At 44.1% G+C, this 17,734-nt stretch overlaps 1 protein-coding gene across 7 annotated transcripts in view; it reads left to right on the top strand.

Annotated features, from left to right (window-relative positions):
* LOC143366420 (uncharacterized) overlaps positions 1–17,734 on the top strand; it is a 370,747-nt gene that overhangs the window by 323,333 nt on the left and 29,680 nt on the right. For all 7 annotated transcript variants that reach the window (XM_076807497.1, XM_076807498.1, XM_076807499.1 and 4 more), the window contains exon 6: positions 3,032–3,165. In XM_076807497.1, the coding sequence (XP_076663612.1) occupies positions 3,032–3,165 (134 nt within the window). The remainder of the gene's footprint in view (positions 1–3,031; positions 3,166–17,734) is intronic.

Below are 17,734 nucleotides of genomic sequence, written 5' to 3' on the forward strand. Positions count from 1 at the left end.
AATAATGAATAAAAAAGCTGCAACTCTTCGATGATGCATAAAAACATGGTCCAAATTTCAGATGAATCGAAATGCTAGTTTCTAAAAAAAAATCCTAAATTTTACTGTTTTTAGCCCATAAAATAAAATTCTCCCCTTAAGATTACGAACATCGCCAAGATACATTAACTCATCAAGAAGCCTTCCAATGAGCGAGAAATCTCAATAAAAATCGCAGTCCATCGATTCCATTAATCTCCACAATACGCGACAAACAATCAATTACCTCGAACTGTCATACGAAACATGTCATCACATTCACGAGTGATACGAACGTATCACCGTCGCGTCGATTGAGAATCAATGCCCGAATCGAGGAGAAAAGGGAATCGAATAGATGCAATAGAGGGATCCGATAGATCCCAGCGATGGTCGTGAAATAGCAGAGGTCTCGCCGCGATCCAGCGAAATTGAACCGTTAAGGGAATGAAGTCCGCGCTAGTACGGCCTGGATCCCCGACAAATATTCTACTTGCAGCTGGGAGCGACCGATACGAAATGGAAGACAGATTTTCCAAGTTCTGCGGCCGACGATTTATTATCGGCGACCATAGGCGGCGTGTCGGATCGCGTGAAATACTGCTTTCGGCACATTGGTCGGGCGCAATTATTGATAGGGGCAGGAGTCGGGGCGCGGAGGAGTAGGTAGGGGGATTTCTAGCCGCGCACAGAGTCGAAAGGGTGCAATCAATGTACCGTGCCGCGGCTCGATTTAAATTCATGAATAATTCCTCCCACCGTCGATCGAAGATCGACGAGCTCTCCTCCACCCTCCTCCGCATGTCCCTCCGTATTTTTCGGCCGTCCCATCGGCTCGTTCCGCTCGATCGGGCCGAGCTTGCATCTTGGTTTAATCAAGGAAATGTCCGATCGTCGCGGGCCGTCCTGGGCCTCCTTTATCCTTCATAAATATAGCATGCATGTATTAAAAGTGCCCCGCCGCGTTCAATGGAGGAACGAGCGCTCGAAGGAGCCGTACAGGGGAAATCGTTTATAGGCTTGTAATCTCATCAATATTCGATCACGCCATGAAACCGATTATTTTCAGCGCGCGTCTACGTGGGAAGGACGCAACAGTTTTATTTAATCCGAAAGGAATCTCCTGCTAACTCGCGACAATGTTATTGTTCCCCGACAGATTGTCAAGTATTGGAACGGTTAAAAAATAACTTTGTCAGGCGCAGGGGCGGGATTACGAAAACCCAATCAATTTTTCCATCGGCTCTTATAATTACAGCACAAACGGTATCAACGCATGGATACGTATTAACGAATAAACCAATATAACCGCCTGTCAATCCCTCTGCCAGCCAATCTATTTTTATTCCATATAGAGTCAGGCGAAATTAATCTCTACGCACAATCACTGCGCAAGTGCATCCGCTTTATGCATCGAATTCACGTTGCTCGCGAATCGATCGGAGGCTTCTCTGCGAACGATGTCTCGCGCGATTTGCGTTCTTTGATTCACTTAGCCGTTACCCCGCCGCTCGAGCGCACAGAATCGAAGGTTACAGGCGATATAAAATTCGCAACGACGTTTCGAATCGACCGGGAATCCTTGGACCAGTAGTAACGACGCCGGAAGCAAGAGCTACGAAAGGACTCCCTTATCGCGGCAGATCAATGTTATCCTAACGGGGAGGGCGATCGTAAATAGAACGTATTTGCCTGGAGGAAGTTTTATTTGCTCGTTAGGCCCCTACTTTTTTTCTTTACGATTCATTTCGCGTCCCGCGCAAGTTCAACCGCCGACAATAAAGCCACGGTGTGTTTATGCCCGTCCGAGCTTGAAAGCGTGGGCACATAGTCTCGATAAAATTCGGCGGACTCTCCTGCTGGTCCGAGGGGGTCGGGAAGAATATTGAAAATTATCGTGCCGAGGGGAGTGAGTCGTTGGCGTGAGTCAATGAACATCTGCAAAGAGAAGAAATACGTGCGACGGGTTCTGCGAAGGGGGAGCTGATCAATGATCTTGAAAAGATGCGAATTTGCATGTGAATCGGATGGAATAGCGAGGAATGGAGTTCTTGGTAGTCGCTGAGGAGGGCAGTGGAACTTTTTCCAGATGATGAGGGGTGGTTATTAGTCGGGGAGTTCAGTAAGAGTTGTTACGCGAGAGGTTTATTCAGTTACCCACTTTTCGTGGCACACTTCTAGTACCTATAACATTTAAGCACTTTACTGCTTCGTATCTCCCCCCTTCAGACAAATGTTCAAGCACGCACTTCCCTTCTTTAAACAGAGAAGTTGATACGATGCGAAAGTACAGTTCATGTCTGCTGTGATTCACGGTGGAGGGAACACAGTTTTCGTACAATTGCTGTCTTACAGACATCGAATTCCTTTTGCAGAAAGTCTCTGACAAGTGACATTCTTATAGTGAATGGAGTTTCCAGATTTGGAATATATTTTTCGAAAATACTCGTAGTAACTAAGGAATCCTGAAAATGATATCTGCAATGGAGCTATTTTGACTCGTGTTGTTGAGGCTTACGCGAAAAATGGCAAAATCCTCTTATTTAAGAATAGTTTGCTAAAACCTGGCATCTGTATGTTCGTTGAGGCGCTGAATCCGAATATAAAAGGAAATCCTAAGGTAGTTCTCTTAATAAAAAATCGTTTTTTCGAAATAACTCAAAAGGGAAGGGCCGGAGAATTTTTTAAATATTTTTTCGGATTCATCACCTCAAAAAACTTATTCTTAAATAAGAGAGGATTTGGCTGTTTTTCGCGTACGCCTCTTCAACATAAGTAAAATAGATTCATTGCAGATATAATTTTCAAGACTTCTTAGTTACCTACTATTAGTACTTTCAAAAAGTATATTCCACTTTGGGAAACTTCATTCACTACAAGTGAATGTCTACTTGTGAGCTCCCCCACTAAATTTTGAATTTCCACTCGTTGATAAAATTGAAGGTATATTTTACAGGTTGTTCGGCGACGTTCCACGATTCAACTAAGTAGAGTATCGATTTGTTTGTTGCAGAGAGAGGCTACGCAACGAGATGTGGAACGAGAACGACGACAACGAATGGAGGCGGAAGCTCGGGTACGCGAGGCTACGGCTGAAGCTGAGAGAGCACGCTCCAGAGTCCATCACCTTCAAAGAGAGTTGGCCAGGTAACAAGAAGCATACCTCTGCTAGCTCAAGCTCAATAGTCGTACGCTAGAAATGAAATAGCCTTCGGAAGCCCTATTCACTGATTCGCGGAACGTGGGCGAAACAAAAATTCCCACGCGATTCGTCTGGGATTCCGTTGGCGTATCAATTGCCCTTTTAATTTCACAGTCTCGATCACGGTATCCGGGCGATACGTTTCATTTTAATTAAACTCGGCCAGGTTATGCGTAGTAAAAACACGCGAACCATTGGTGTGGGAAATATGGGAAATACATATCGCGAGAGGTCCAGACCGACAAGAACGCGCGAATGCACGGACACGGGCGAGGTATAGGAGAGACATAGCGTCTTACGAGATTCGTGTGATATGACAGTATGATGGAGATTCTGCAAATCTTGCTATATTCAACATTAATTCTAATTGCTAGTAGCGTTTTGATGGTTCTAGCGTAAAAATTAATAATCCACACGACCAATAGCCGTTCCCCTCGAACCATTCTAGTATTAGCATGCAAGCAACGACTGTTACTTATACAATAACCACTTCAAAGTGTTATGCAAACCCGCTGAATCCTTCTTAAGGGGTTATGGCTACCTGTAAGATCTGAATTATTTGTGACAAGTATTTTCGGCATTTTTTTTAAAAAAACTTGAAGACTTAGGTATTTAAATAAACGGCTGTATACTCGAAAGTATATATTTTAAAGTTCTTGTAGTTTTTTTTGCAATGCGATATCTAAATAAATAATAGAATTATAGGCGATCTCCCGGCAGCGTTTTTTTTTATTTAAGCACTTTACGGTGATCATTGTAGCTTTGACCTGGTTCATCTGAAATAAAAAATTCGACTAAATTTAGTTGGTATATTAGATTATCTAGTCCTTAATTGTGGCTTTTTCATTTCCGCTGCGTAGTTTTTATTTTATAGATGAAAAATTATGAAAAATGAGAGCGATTCTGTGGCGAAAATCGATACTTTTGCTACGAGAAGCTGCCATTTTGTAGCAAATTAATTTTTCGAGGTACATAATAAACGATTAAGGACTAAGTAGATAATCTAATATACGATCTAAATTCCCGCGAATTTTTTATTTCGGATAAACCAGGTCAAGATTAGAGTGGTTACCGCGAACTACTGAACAAAAAATCGCTGCGGGGAGGTTGCTGATATTTCTTTTATTTATTTATATTTTCCATGGCAAAAATTACTACAAGTAGTTTAACATGTACACTTTCGAATAGATAAAGGTTTGATTAAAAAAACCATCAAGTTTTTCTCCTAAAAATTCCCGAATATAGGTACATGTTTTTCAGACCTCACAAGTAGGCATAACCCCTTAACCCTTTATCGCCCGAGGTATTACCTATATATGATACATCCCTATGGTGCTTCGCAGTTTGCGCCAGATTAAGCAGTGCATGTTTAGAGCAGTTTTATTCATTGGTGAAGGATGAAGCTACCCGAACCCTGTGTCCATTTGTTTTATGCATTTTAACCTCTGAAAAAAATTGATATAAAAATATAAAGATTCGGACCATTTTTAACGATAAAAAGAACCCAGGATATTTTTCCTTCCACGGGATCTAGGTGCCGGCGCTAAACGGTTAAACTCGTCTCCATTCGGCGATCGAAACTCAGAGAAGCAATTCTCAAGACGGTTTCGAATCCGAGTCCGATGGAGACGAGGAAAAGGTTCGTTCCTTGACGTGTACCTACGCGTTTCCGTTGGCAGGCAGGAAAGGAGAAACCAAGCCTGTAAATCGATGCGGTTGCCAAACATCCGGCAATAATTCGAGGCGCTTGTCCGACATCGATTTCTCTTTTTCCTTCGCCCTCCATCTCCCCACTCTCCCTGGCCGTGTGCGGCGGCGGGGCCTGCGAAAATCGCTTATTTCATCGAGCCGCAGACAGCACTTTATTTCCCGTGTACAGGCTCGCCGGAAAAGTACCGGCCGCGATAGAACGTATAAATAATGAGACCGCGTTTCCCACGCAATAACTAGTGGATTTCATGGTAAATCATCGATATTGGCACTCTTCCAATAACGTATCGCGACCTGGGGGCGGCCACCCCCGCGGATATTTTATCAGCTTGTATCGAGGCAGCCGAGATTACAACCCTCCATCCCTTCCTCCCCATCCCCGCACCGGGCGGCGCGAGCCGAGCGCGGCGGATCGTGAAAATTCTGCCTTGGCTAACGTTTTACCATTCACTTTCCTCGCGTCCCGCGGACAAACGGAATTCGTTAAACTTTGCGTTGGATCGATGCAACACGTGCATGACAGAGTAAGACTCTTCCAGACGATGCTGAGCGCGAAGTGGAAATGGGAGGACTCGCCCAGTGATTTATGTTGATGAAACAGGCCTATAAGTTATTGGCGGATGTATGCAGATCACTTGAACAAATTCGGTTCGGTGATTTAGTTTATGATTAAGCTGGCGGAGCAAAGAAGTACTCGGTAGTTCTTCCTCCTTCCATCTCTTGGAAAATATACGACAATGCAACGGTCTCGCGTATAGCGCACAGCCCCGAGGTAAAGGGTCGATAATAATTCTTTCATATTGGCTCCTTCCCAGCGACAAATCTCGACGTCGGAAACGGCACCCGCCGGATATATTACACCGAATATCGGAAGGTAGAACTGTGACATTAAATCTGCCGAGGGGTCTCACGATTTGCTAAAGGATTACATTCGCGAGCGAACAGTAAAGCTGGAAATTGTACCGAACGCTATTACAGATATATCCCAGCCTCCCCCCGTTCCAGTAACAGGGTAAAGAAGTGTTCGCTTTCCAGTATCATTCTGTCACGAACATTTGGCAATCCTAACGTTTCAACTGCTCCGTGGCGTCCAGCGATTCTAGCGACCACATCTCTGCCGGCTCCGTTTCTCCCGCCAGCAATGAAGGATGAATTAAAACGGTCCATTAACAATTCTTATCGGCTCCTTATTTTACGCCTGGCGGCGTGTAACTCGATGTAACGGCTGGCAGGAATTTATCGTTTCATAGCGTAACACTTGCCGCGGAAGATTAGAGAAATCGATTTCTTCGCTTTCCCTCTACCGCGCCACGTGACTATAAATCCATGCGAGAAGAAAAAAAAGAGCAACGATTCCGCGTCGTCCGTTACCCGTTAATAGCGCGCTCGCTCGCGACCGCGAAATGTTTGTAAAATATGAAACGTCGTGGAACCGAGCGCGCACGCGTCCGCGACTCGCGCGAGTCGAATAATGGCTTAATTACCCGCGATTCACTAGACATGCCCAATTATACGATCCGAGTGTTAAATGGGGTATTAAGTGCGGTGTAAAACACAATGCTAAAGCGCCCTGGCGCGTGCCCTGGGATCGCGTGAATGGCTGAAATTTAATTCCTCCTCGTTCGATTGTATCTGTCCAGATACCACGGAAACCGGGGTATTCCATTGAAAAATTCCAATCAGTTTACCGTGAAAATTTCAACGATCCCCGCCATTCGAAAGCTCCTGCTTCGGACTCGTGTAACAAACTGTTCGGTGAATCTTTCGCGAGGATTATCGCGCTTTGTAAAACGTATAAATTAATATTTCGTTAAAGGAGGAAGCGAAATTAATTAAACGCTTGTCCTTTTTGCTGGTGCCTTTGTTTAACTTTAATTCGCACCGGGCTGGCAAGCGCACAGGCATACTCGGCGGCTCTTTGTGTCGTTAAATGGTTGAAAAGCCCTCGATGAAATGTGAAAGCAAGATACAGGGGACAGCCGTGTAAAAGTATCAGCCGTGGAACGAGCTTATGAATAATCGAATCGATGTAACGTTATTGTGCGGCAAGGGGCCAAGAAGTTTTTTGATAAAATTCTAACTTGCGCGATATAATGCGTGCCATTCCGGTTTCGGAGGGTTATTGGCTGCGGGAGGCGCGATACCGGTGCCAAATGGGGTCCGCGATAAAAATTCGTTTCCTTGGCTGGGGATAGCATCGCGGCTAGATCGCGAGGCACGCGTACGCGAGCCAGGGAGCAGAGCTAAAGTACCTTTGCGTTCTTATCGGCAGAATTGCGTCTGGACGCTTTCATACGAATCCAGAGTAATTGCTTTCGCGCGGATTAAAAGTTTGCGAAGAGATCCTTCGCCAGGAAACCCCCCCGTCAAGCTGAACGGCCGTAAAAATCTCACGGAGTGATGGAATTCAGGGGCTCGGTGGAAAACAGGCACATGTCACCGCGTTATGATTCTAGAGGAAAGCAAGTTGAAGGAAAAATTGTTTTTATAAGAAATGCCGTGCGAATTTGTAATTATTTTAAGCGGTACTTGCATTAGATGGTAAGTGGCAACTATTAGCAAATTTTAGCGGAAAAATTATTCTAATTAAGCCACGAGTCCCCAATAGGGTAGGTCAGTTTTTTCAGTGATTCAATTTTAAAAACGACTAGTGGCAGAACGATACAGTTTCGGGTTTAAAATTAACCACTACCTTTAAATTTTGTGTATACAGTATTTATCTAGTTGGAATTTCATTTTAAATTATAGAAAAATACGAAAATTACTAAAATTATTAGGAAAAAATGTAAGTATTGAGATTATGAACCGCAACAGAAGCAAACAAGATATCGCTTCTTTGGTGGAGTTTGTTAAATAGCATTAAATTTAAATTTTCAACTTCGTATCTCCACCCGGAGGGTAGTAAAGGGCAAAAATCGGAAATCAGGTTTTTGCCGAATTTCTCCTATACTAGGGGATGAAAAATTTTGAAAAATATCAGCGGCATTTCTGTTATCGGGGCACATATCAGCGAATTGTTTCAGATTTTTAAATTGAAAAACCAAGCTGTGAAAAATAAAAAACGCCAGAAAATGCTAGACAATTCCGATTGTGTATCGAAGCAGTCTTGGCGCTATAATTATATTTTAACTGTAAGTACGTATCATTGTTACTATTGTCCTGAATTTTTTTCAGATTTTTCAATTTGGTGCGCCGCAGTTAAAAAAAATTAAAACCCGATTTTTTCGTCGTTTTTTCCGTGTCAGAGTAACTTATACGTCGAATTGCTTCACGAAATAAGTGTTTTATGCGATCTTCAATGTTTATACGTACAGCAAAACATAGGAATTAAAGAAACTGAAAAAACCGAATCATTTGAAACTGCTATGCGCCTTACATTGTAAATTATGTCATCGCAAGTAACCACGCTGATGAAAGTAGGCATCCGAAGCGGCGAGGTGAGCCGCGCAAGAAAGTCCTCGATGACAGTGAGAACTAATGAAACGTCGCTTTCCACGAATCCCAGAGATCCAAGGATCCCCCTCCCCTGGCCCGAACTTGCAACAGCCTCGTCAAACGCCACTGCTGGCAGCCAAGAGGACGCTTTTTAGACGGCTTTCAAAGGCTCGTCGACCGTGACGCGTCAAAGCGCGATCACGAAGATCGCTGGGACGATGCTGGGGCATTACCATAACGATCGTGCACGCGCAACATTCGCACGACGGATGCAAAAGACGCGTCTGCCAAACGTCGCCCCGTGTGTTGTTCCATCCCTGTGAAGGCGCGCTGTGTGTGTGTGCGATCCTGCGCGAGCCACGGACCCGTGAGAAGCGCATCGGTGCTTTTGTCGTTTGAACGCACAATGTGCTCCGCCGTCTCGTTTCTCGTGGCAGAATGCCACGAACAACCCCCTCGCAGGATCGACCATGTCCTGCTTCCGAGATGCGTTGGACGTGACTCGTCGAGGGGAGGTCCCGTGGCTCTGGTTCAACGTGCCCGTGGCTGGTGTCTGCTCGGTTGGATTCGATACACGCGGAAGACACGCTGGAACTTGGTGTCCCGGTTCCCACCCCTTCGCTGCGTGCGTTTATAATAACAGCCGCGCGTATTCGCCAGGACCTGGCGGAGAAAGCATCCTCTTTCGAGTAAGGCGCACGGTACAGCGGGCAAAGAGGATCTGAATTTCAAGGAACCCCCCGGGCGGTTGCGGCATTAAATCACTCATGACATCGATCCACACCCTTCCCTCGAAACAATGTTACCAAGCCTCCGTGCGGTTTCGTCGCGGAACGAGTTCGACCGAGCAGAAATGAACACGGTATTTGTCCCCGTCCTCGGCACGGTTCACCGCCATCCTTTTCACCCGAGTCCGAGCTGTGCCCGCGGGATGACAATGGAGAGCCTCCCCGAAACTTGGCCCGGCGGTATCCACAGTCGGGGGCCAAGGAATTGCCGAAACACTTAACAAACATGAAACCATTTAGCGCGGAGTTCTGGCGGCTACGATGCCCGCCAGATGAAGATGTCTAATAGAGCCGCGTCTCGTTAAAATGCAGCCCGTAACTTGCAGGAGCAAACTGGGAGAACTTGAAATTGCTGGAGAATCGAGCAGAACGGCTGCGCCCCCCGGGGGGTATCGCGCAGTTATTTGCCCGTGATGAGTCCGAGAGCCTCGTTCACGCGAGATTTCGCGTCGTTAATTAACGACGCAGACCCTCTGCGTGATATCCTAATTTCCAGTTTGGTGGGCCGGTCGAGATTCGAGTGGTATCGAAATGCGATGCGCGAATTCAGGATCGTTCGAGTAGAAGGCGATAGCGCGAGGCTTGTGAAACGTGGGCAGAAATTACCTCAACCTTGTATTATTTTATATAGATGACTCTGAACTACGGAATGTGGTAAAGATAGCTGGGGTTGTGTGGGGTTCTAGGGATCCGAAGTCTTTGCGATATTTAGCGCCTCAGAGATTTGAAGTTTTTGAGATCTCTAAGCAGAGTTGAGTATGATCTTCGAATAAAAATTTCGAATAAACTGAAGTTATTCCATAATAATGAATAATCTTTTATTCGAATAAAAATTTATTCCGATAATGCCCAAATCTGAGTCTAAGACCTCAGAGCTCTGGAGCCTTTTAGATCTCTAGGACCTCAGAGGTCTGGAGCCTCTTAAATCTTCTGGGCTTCCGAGGTCTGTCGCTTCTGAAATCTCTAGAGTCCCTGAGGAATGGGATCTCAGACACCTGAATGCATCTCCTTGACATCGTCTGTATCTAGCCTATAGCTGCTAGACGCAGTGGCATCGATGTCCCACGGAGGTCCATATGTATTATATCCCACATATTCATCTATATATCCAGGTTCACTTGTGAAGAACCCTACCCCGTGATTCCACGATTTCATCAGTGATTTTTCTTCGCAACATTGGGTGCTCCGACCGGCGTTTTAGTGTCCATAAAGAACTGTTTCGCGTGATCCCACCTTATCTCCCGTCTCCATAACAGTCGTCAAAGCATTCGCGTTGCAACGTGCGTAAATTCGTGAGAATCGTAAAGTGGACGATGTGTTACGATCAATCGGGACTGGTATCCAGTGGAAAGTCGATAACAGCCCCGGCGCGACTGTTATATCTGCCGCACTACCGACGGAAATGACAGTCTGCAGACAGCAATAACGGCCTCCACCCTTTGGAAATCGCTGTCCCTCCACGTCCCCGCGTCTCAATTCACCTGAAAATACCGGGCGGAACGTCGTTGCCCGATGGATCTATGCCGTTTTTATCGCGAGTTTAAACTAAATTACACCCCGCCGTTCATCTCGCCCGGCTACAATCTCCGTTGCCTGTAATTTCATCGCGTTTCCTTGCCTTCGATATCCTTTAACAGTGATACTTATCCGCTTCGGCGACGTTAACTGATGCTCGATCAAAACGAAGCACCCATAGACTTATTCACGAAACTCCTTCAAAATCCTTCCTTGCAGAGTTGAAATGGTAAACAATTAAGTGCCTGTAATTAAAATTTTCAGTAGAGACCGAAAACGCATGTCTGTTAGTTAATCTCAACTTGATCCTTTATTGCTAAGGACTTCCAGCGTGTACCACCTTCACAGATTTAGAGGGAAATAAAAAGATTAGGGCCGTGAAGATTACTGGCACTTTTACGATTTTTCCTCGCGCCGAAGTTGGCACTTACGATTTTAGCTCTATCTTGCGCTAGCCCTAACAAGTTAAAATAAATTATTCTAGCACTTATAACTTTTGCCACTGTGTTCCGCATGCAATTCAAAATCCTCTCCCACCGAAGAAAATTATTTTTGATTTTTCATTTTCTTCCCACTTGCATCGTTCACCATTCCAACTCCACAATTAACGCCACGGTTTGCAATAACAAAGTTGCAATTATAAAGTAGCTTCTTATTGTCTACACATTCCCTCCACTGTTATTCATAATCTGCCATAAAATTGGCTTCCCCGCTACTTCCTTATCTACTTTTAGAAATTCAGTTCTGCGTATTCTGGACGATTAAGTTGCAATATTTATATTTCATCTCTTTCTCTGTTGTTTTCTTCGCTATTTGTGTACTTTAATCTTTATCTTAATGTTATCTTATTTATCCGTCCTCCACTGATGACGTTTCATTTCATTAGAATGCACTAAACGGTCATTGCCCGTAATAAATAAATAAATAAATAATGTGCCTCTGCAAAGTTACAGTATATCCACATTCCCATAACAACCCCTTCCCGTAAACCCTTGAAGCAAAGCATTATTCTCTCCCTTCTCGCACAACATTCAATCTACCTTCATCCCTTAATAAATAGCCAGAAGAACGCGAGCCCTCGTTGACTGAAAAAATAGAAGAAAAAAAAAGAAAACGGGGAAACCGAGTGTCGGTAAAAAGCGCGCGAGCCAAATGTTCCGACAGCTTCGCGAAGGATCCTAATCATACGCTACCCTTGTCACGCGTCGCATCGGTGGCCGACTAGGGGGGAGAAAAGGTGTTCGGAACGGGTTGAAGGATCAATCCGCGCCGACGTGAATTCCTCGCGCGGCTCGTTCCAGGAAGGAGGGGAACGACGGATCACGCGCCGCGTACAACACGCGAGCAGAATGCGTGTACGCGAGCCGAGCGGACATTTTGTTTTTTATTTTCCGGAATATAACGCGACATGATGCATTACAACCGACCGGATATACCGGCTGACGGTTTTCTGTCCTGAATGAATAATCGCGTCGGTTAACGCAACACGTTCGCCCAGCCCCCTGTTCCTGTTACTTCCCTCGCTCGTACCTTCGCCCCAGCGTAAGCTTCTCGTTATCTAAGGGATCTGGCCGCTTTTTCACGCTCCTTTTTCCGTTTCTTGGCATTAATAAGGGATTAAAATCGGGCGACTACGGTGCGCAGGCGGCGGGAGACGATTGGGACAATTGACATGGATAGGAGGGTGAGAAGAATGCTTTCATTTCGATGGCTTTCCTGATCACCAGTGTCGAATTGAGGACCTTGCGGCAAAAGGGGTGCAGCTACATTTTTGACAGTTTTTGAGTTATGACGTGTATTATACGTAAACAAAAATTCTACCTATATCGTTTGGTGCGCGTTTGATGGAAATCCGATAAAAAATGAGCGATTTATTGCTAATTAATAAAAATAGAAGTATTAATATTAATATTTTTATTATTAGAAAGATTAGAAATATTAATATTTTATTATTAGAAATATTAGAAATATTAATATTTTTATTATTAGAAATATTAGAAATATTAATATTTTTATTATTAGAAATATTAGAAATATTAATATTAATATTTTATTATTAGAAATATTAGAAATATTAATATTTTTATTATTAGAAATATTAGAAATATTAATATTTTTATTATTAGAAATATTAGAAATATTAATGTTTTTATTATTGGAAATATTAGAAATATTAATATTAATATTTTATTATTAGAAATATTAATATTAATATTTTTATTATTAGGAATATTTATTATTAATATTAATATTTTTATTATTAGGAATATTTATTATTGATATTAATATTTGTAAAATTAGGAATATTTATTATTAATATTTTTATTATTACAAATATTAATATTAAAATTAATATTTTTATTATTACAAATATTAATATTAATATTAATATTAATATTTTTATTATACAATATTTTTTCTCCCAAAATAGTAATAAAAACTTATCAACTCAATAGCTACTACTTATTGCGTGAAAAAATATATTTCGCAATTAGCGTTCCCTTTTCAATATCAAGTCAAAGCAATAATTTTATAAACCGCTTTTTCTAATTTACTCGAAGTTGGTGAATAACATCACGTGATGCATGCTTATTGTTTCTCCACTTGATTCGGTTATTTGTACGCTCGGATGCATCGGCTGGTATTGAATTACACGCGACACGCGACATTAATAATCACCGCAGTCAGACATATTAATGTAATTCTCCCGTCGCTGTACTCGCTCGCCGCAACAGTAGGTAAATTCCGTAACAAATGAGAGGCAATATATTATTTAGCTCGTGATTAATTGCCGGAATAATTACCGTCGGCACAGATCGCGCCGCGATAACGAGAAACAAAGTGGCGTCGCATAACACGACTGTTTCATCGCCGACTAGCAATCGCGCCCCTATCGTCTCACTTCCAATCGATTTTTCAAACAGATCCTCAGAGAATATCAGCTGGCACAGAAGCATCGCAGTCTGCTCGCAACGCTCTCGTCTCGGAGCGTTAAAAAAGACGCAGGGTGTAACAAATGCGCGTGCACGCGCGCAAGCTGCTAGCCGAGTCGCGGCGCGTGAATCAGCCATAATTAATTTCCGTAATTTCTCCGCTAAGTACGCGAACCGTGTGCACCGTCGCAATTTATGAACGGCCTGCACGAAATGTCATCGCGCGCCCTCCGCCCGCAGGGGAACGTTTCGCGTGCACATTTCGATCTTCATTCTCGCGCATTAAATCGCAATTCGGAGGCCTGTAATCGCGAGCAGAACCTTCGAAAGGCTTTCGATCGCCTTTTAAATCACATCCGCGAAACAACGCGCGCAGCTCGGCGTGCAACAGCTGCAACGGTCGCTCCGTGCACCCTCCAGACTAGGCCCCAGTTCTCTCCCTCTTCTGCCCTTCCCTTCATTTTTTTCATCCTCCCTTTTTCCTCCTAAGCAGCCCTTCTGCTCTTCCTCGCACACCTGCTCCTTTTCATCACCTCCCTTTTCCGCAGCTCTTCTTTGTCTCCCAGCGGTCGACCTTTTTAGTGTAGCCTGTTCCAAGTCCTTTGTTACCTTTACTGTGTTTTAATTTAAACTGTCCTATGATAACTTTTCTCTGTGAATTCTTCTTCGCCTCCCTCCACGGTTATCTTGTTTCTCTCGCTTCTATGACGCAGGTACGTCTGCGTAATACGCTTCGTTACTTGGGAACGGCGAAGTTACTTTAGCATTGACGTGTTAAAATGGAGAACTCGCCGCGTGAATTGGAGTTAGGAGTTGCCGCGCGGTGTAGGAGGCCGAATTATTTCCGATTCCGTGAATGGGCGGCCTATTAGGCAGAAATTCGGCCGAGCACGGAAATGATAGGTGAGAAAATTATTATTCAATTCTAAAGTCCGCGTGGAAATGGCAATCTCGATGGGGAACGATCGAAAATTGCCCGCTGGAATTATAACCCGTCCGTGTGTCGACGACCATTAACGTCGAATTAGCCGCCATTTCCTGGCGACACTTTTCATTTTTCCCCGCTGTAATTGCGAATCTTCGCTGCAATTATGCCCGTGAAAATATAATGCACGCGCGCGCGCGCCCCACTGTCGTTACACCATCTGACCGTCAAATAATATTTCGGGCGCCCGTAAAACGTTACAGAAATTCATTACGGGCGGCGAATTTTCCCTGGCAATTTGGCAAGTAATTCTGGACACATTCTTCAACAGATTCACAGGATGAAAATCCGAGGATTTTTATGAAACTACAACAGAAATTCACAAACATTTATTCTCCCCATTCGAGGAATTAGCAAGTTGTAAATTCCCACGAACTTTTTCATTCTCTCTTTCGGAGGAAGCATCGTTCTTATTGTTTCATTCGCATGGTGAGTGAGAAAGCGTTTCGACGTGGCCGAGAAAACTATGCAAGAGCAACCCTAAAGCCACTGGAGATTTCCCGTTAATTAGCGTCGCCGTGGAAAAGTTTAAATACATTCTCCGTCGCCCGTGGGAACGCGGCTTAACGGCCTGAAAGTTTCGATCGCGGGCGCCGTGATTCGGTTTCCCATTGTTCCGTCGCCGGGCAGATTCGGCGTTATTGCATCTCTCGTGATCGAGCCGCGCTATTTCGCCCTATGACGGCACCGTTCAATTTATTTCGCCGAATGCATACACGGTTTTACGAGTGCCTGTTAAGCACGGTTACCGCCACGTTGTATTAGCCAGATACGCGGCATCGTTTATTACACCTTTTACGACCAGGGAGGCCCTTCCGCCCTCTCGTCGCCTTTTGTCACGCGCCAACTCTCGTAAATGCAACGCGCGTATATCGGCTTCTATTCCTCGGAATAATCGCCGGCTATCGTTTCTGCGATCCAATGTATCGGACGTGGCACGGCTCAGGCGTTGATTAATCCTGCCTTCGTGGGAACGTAAAGAGGCATTCCCTCGGCGTCGCGCAGCAATTCGTGGGGAGGTGTAATTAGTTTCTGCGGTAGATTCGGTGCTCCCAATTTAGTATGTCGACTCCGCTTGCTCTAGGAAATTGCATCGCGACTGATGCGGTCGGTAGAAAAATTTTCCGAGGGAGATTTGACGCGCAGTGCTGGATACTGTTAAGGAGGAACACCGCTGTGACGACCGGAAAAGTAAGCCATTTTTATGATTTTTTTTCAGGAATAATATACAGTTTTCATAGAAAAATTTTATTACTTACCTTTAGTGCGCTGTCTTAAGAGACTATACAAAAAAAATAAATAGGAAAACATCCATAAATTTTAATGTATTAATTAATCTTCTAGACTCCCCTACGCGAACTGGTGGAAAGTGTAACTATGGAACAGCAGGTCCGAAATCGAATTTAATTTTTTTTTTATAAACTATGTGAGTGTAGTTCCCGTTGTACGTACCGATTTCATAAACAAATTATTTTTGTAGAAATGGTGCGCTTTACAAGAAAAGTTTCAAAAATCCTCTAACATGATGGACAGTTTTTCGAGCGTATTTCAAAATATTCATTTTCAATCAAAGAATCCGTAAGTACAACGGAAACTACACTCATATAGTTTATAACAAAAAAATGAAATTTGATTTCGGACCTGCTGTTCCATAGTTACACCTTCGACCAGCTCGCGTGTGGGGGTCAAGAAGATTAATTAATATATTAAAACTTATGGATGTTTTTCTATTAATTTTTTTTCTATAGTCTCTTAAGACAGCGTACTAAAGGTAGGTAATACAATTCTTCTATGAAAACTGTAAATTATGCCTGAAAAAAAATCTTAAAAATGGCTTACTTTTCCGACGGTCACAGTGGTGTTCCCCCTTAAGCCGCGTTCGTTACTGGCATTGTACTTAGTAATTCGGGTAGAACAGAGTCGCTGTCGATGCCATTTGATCAAAGCTGTCATAAACGAGGATAACCGACCGTTCGGTGGATTGAAAATTGGGGTAGATTTCGTTTGGAATAATAGGATCCCGCGAATGACACGCGCTCCCGTTCGATAAACGAGACCTTTGTGGGAAAACAGTCGGGCGAGCTCTGCTCGATTATTATCGCCCTTCAACGAGGCTATACCATTAGACAGATAAACCATCAATTCCCATGCACCATGGAATACATTCTGGCTACACGTGCGTCACGTGTTCGCTCCCCGATACACGGGACGTTTGTGCCAGCGTGAAATGGATCGGACGGACGCCGCCACGAAGGGAAAATACATGGAATCTTGATCGCATGAAATTATAGAAATGGAACGAAACGAATGGATTGTAGCAGTTCCGAGAACGTTATCACCCGCTTGCGTTCTCACCCAATTACCGCGACCCTTCGACCATCCCCGCGGCTCGTTCGTAATGCAGTTTTTCTGTTCCGAAGCTCTTCCCTTCTGCTTCGAGTCTAGCATCTTTTTTAACAGAATTCTCTGCACGTAGCATTCTCAATAGTTACCACTTGGTAACGTTCTCTTCCTCGGGCGACCCCTACGCCGAGGTACGCCACCCCATCGCGCTGCACCCTAAGGGCTTGCTCACTTCCGCTTGCAAATGATTCTATAAATCACTGCGCGGGACTTCAAACAAAATTTCTACGGCAACAATAGCACTGGTAAATAATATCGTCTGCCGTCTCGAGGGCTTTTTCTTCGAAGCATTCTCAAGTCGTTCTTGTTCAAATGTTTCTCTATCTTCGCTGAAGAAATGAAGAGCTTTCGTGATTGTTATTGTAAAGGGATGGTATCAAGGTGCTGGTTATTAGAAAATGTGTCGTTGTTAAAAATTGAATGGTGTTCTTTGCTATGAATGGGGAAATGGAACCACTCTTAGTCCCCCTGAGGTTGTGCAATATTTATACACCTACCCCGAGCATAGTGCACGTCAGGCGGAAGCGCGATCATATCGAATAAACCGGCTATTATCGTGCCACCACTCGCCGTCCAATCTTGTTCGTTATCAAACTCCGCTACAGTGCTTCTGAGAAAATGTCCACGTCCACCCTCGTCCTACAAACCGCGTTTGTCTTCCCTGTCGACAGAACGTCGCCCCCACGCAATCCGTATGAATGCGTAACGAAAGGCTTTACCCTATATCTCACTCAATTTCTGCGAG

Source organism: Andrena cerasifolii, chromosome 2 (assembly GCF_050908995.1).
Source record: "Andrena cerasifolii isolate SP2316 chromosome 2, iyAndCera1_principal, whole genome shotgun sequence".
Taxonomy (NCBI): Eukaryota; Metazoa; Arthropoda; class Insecta; order Hymenoptera; family Andrenidae; genus Andrena; species Andrena cerasifolii.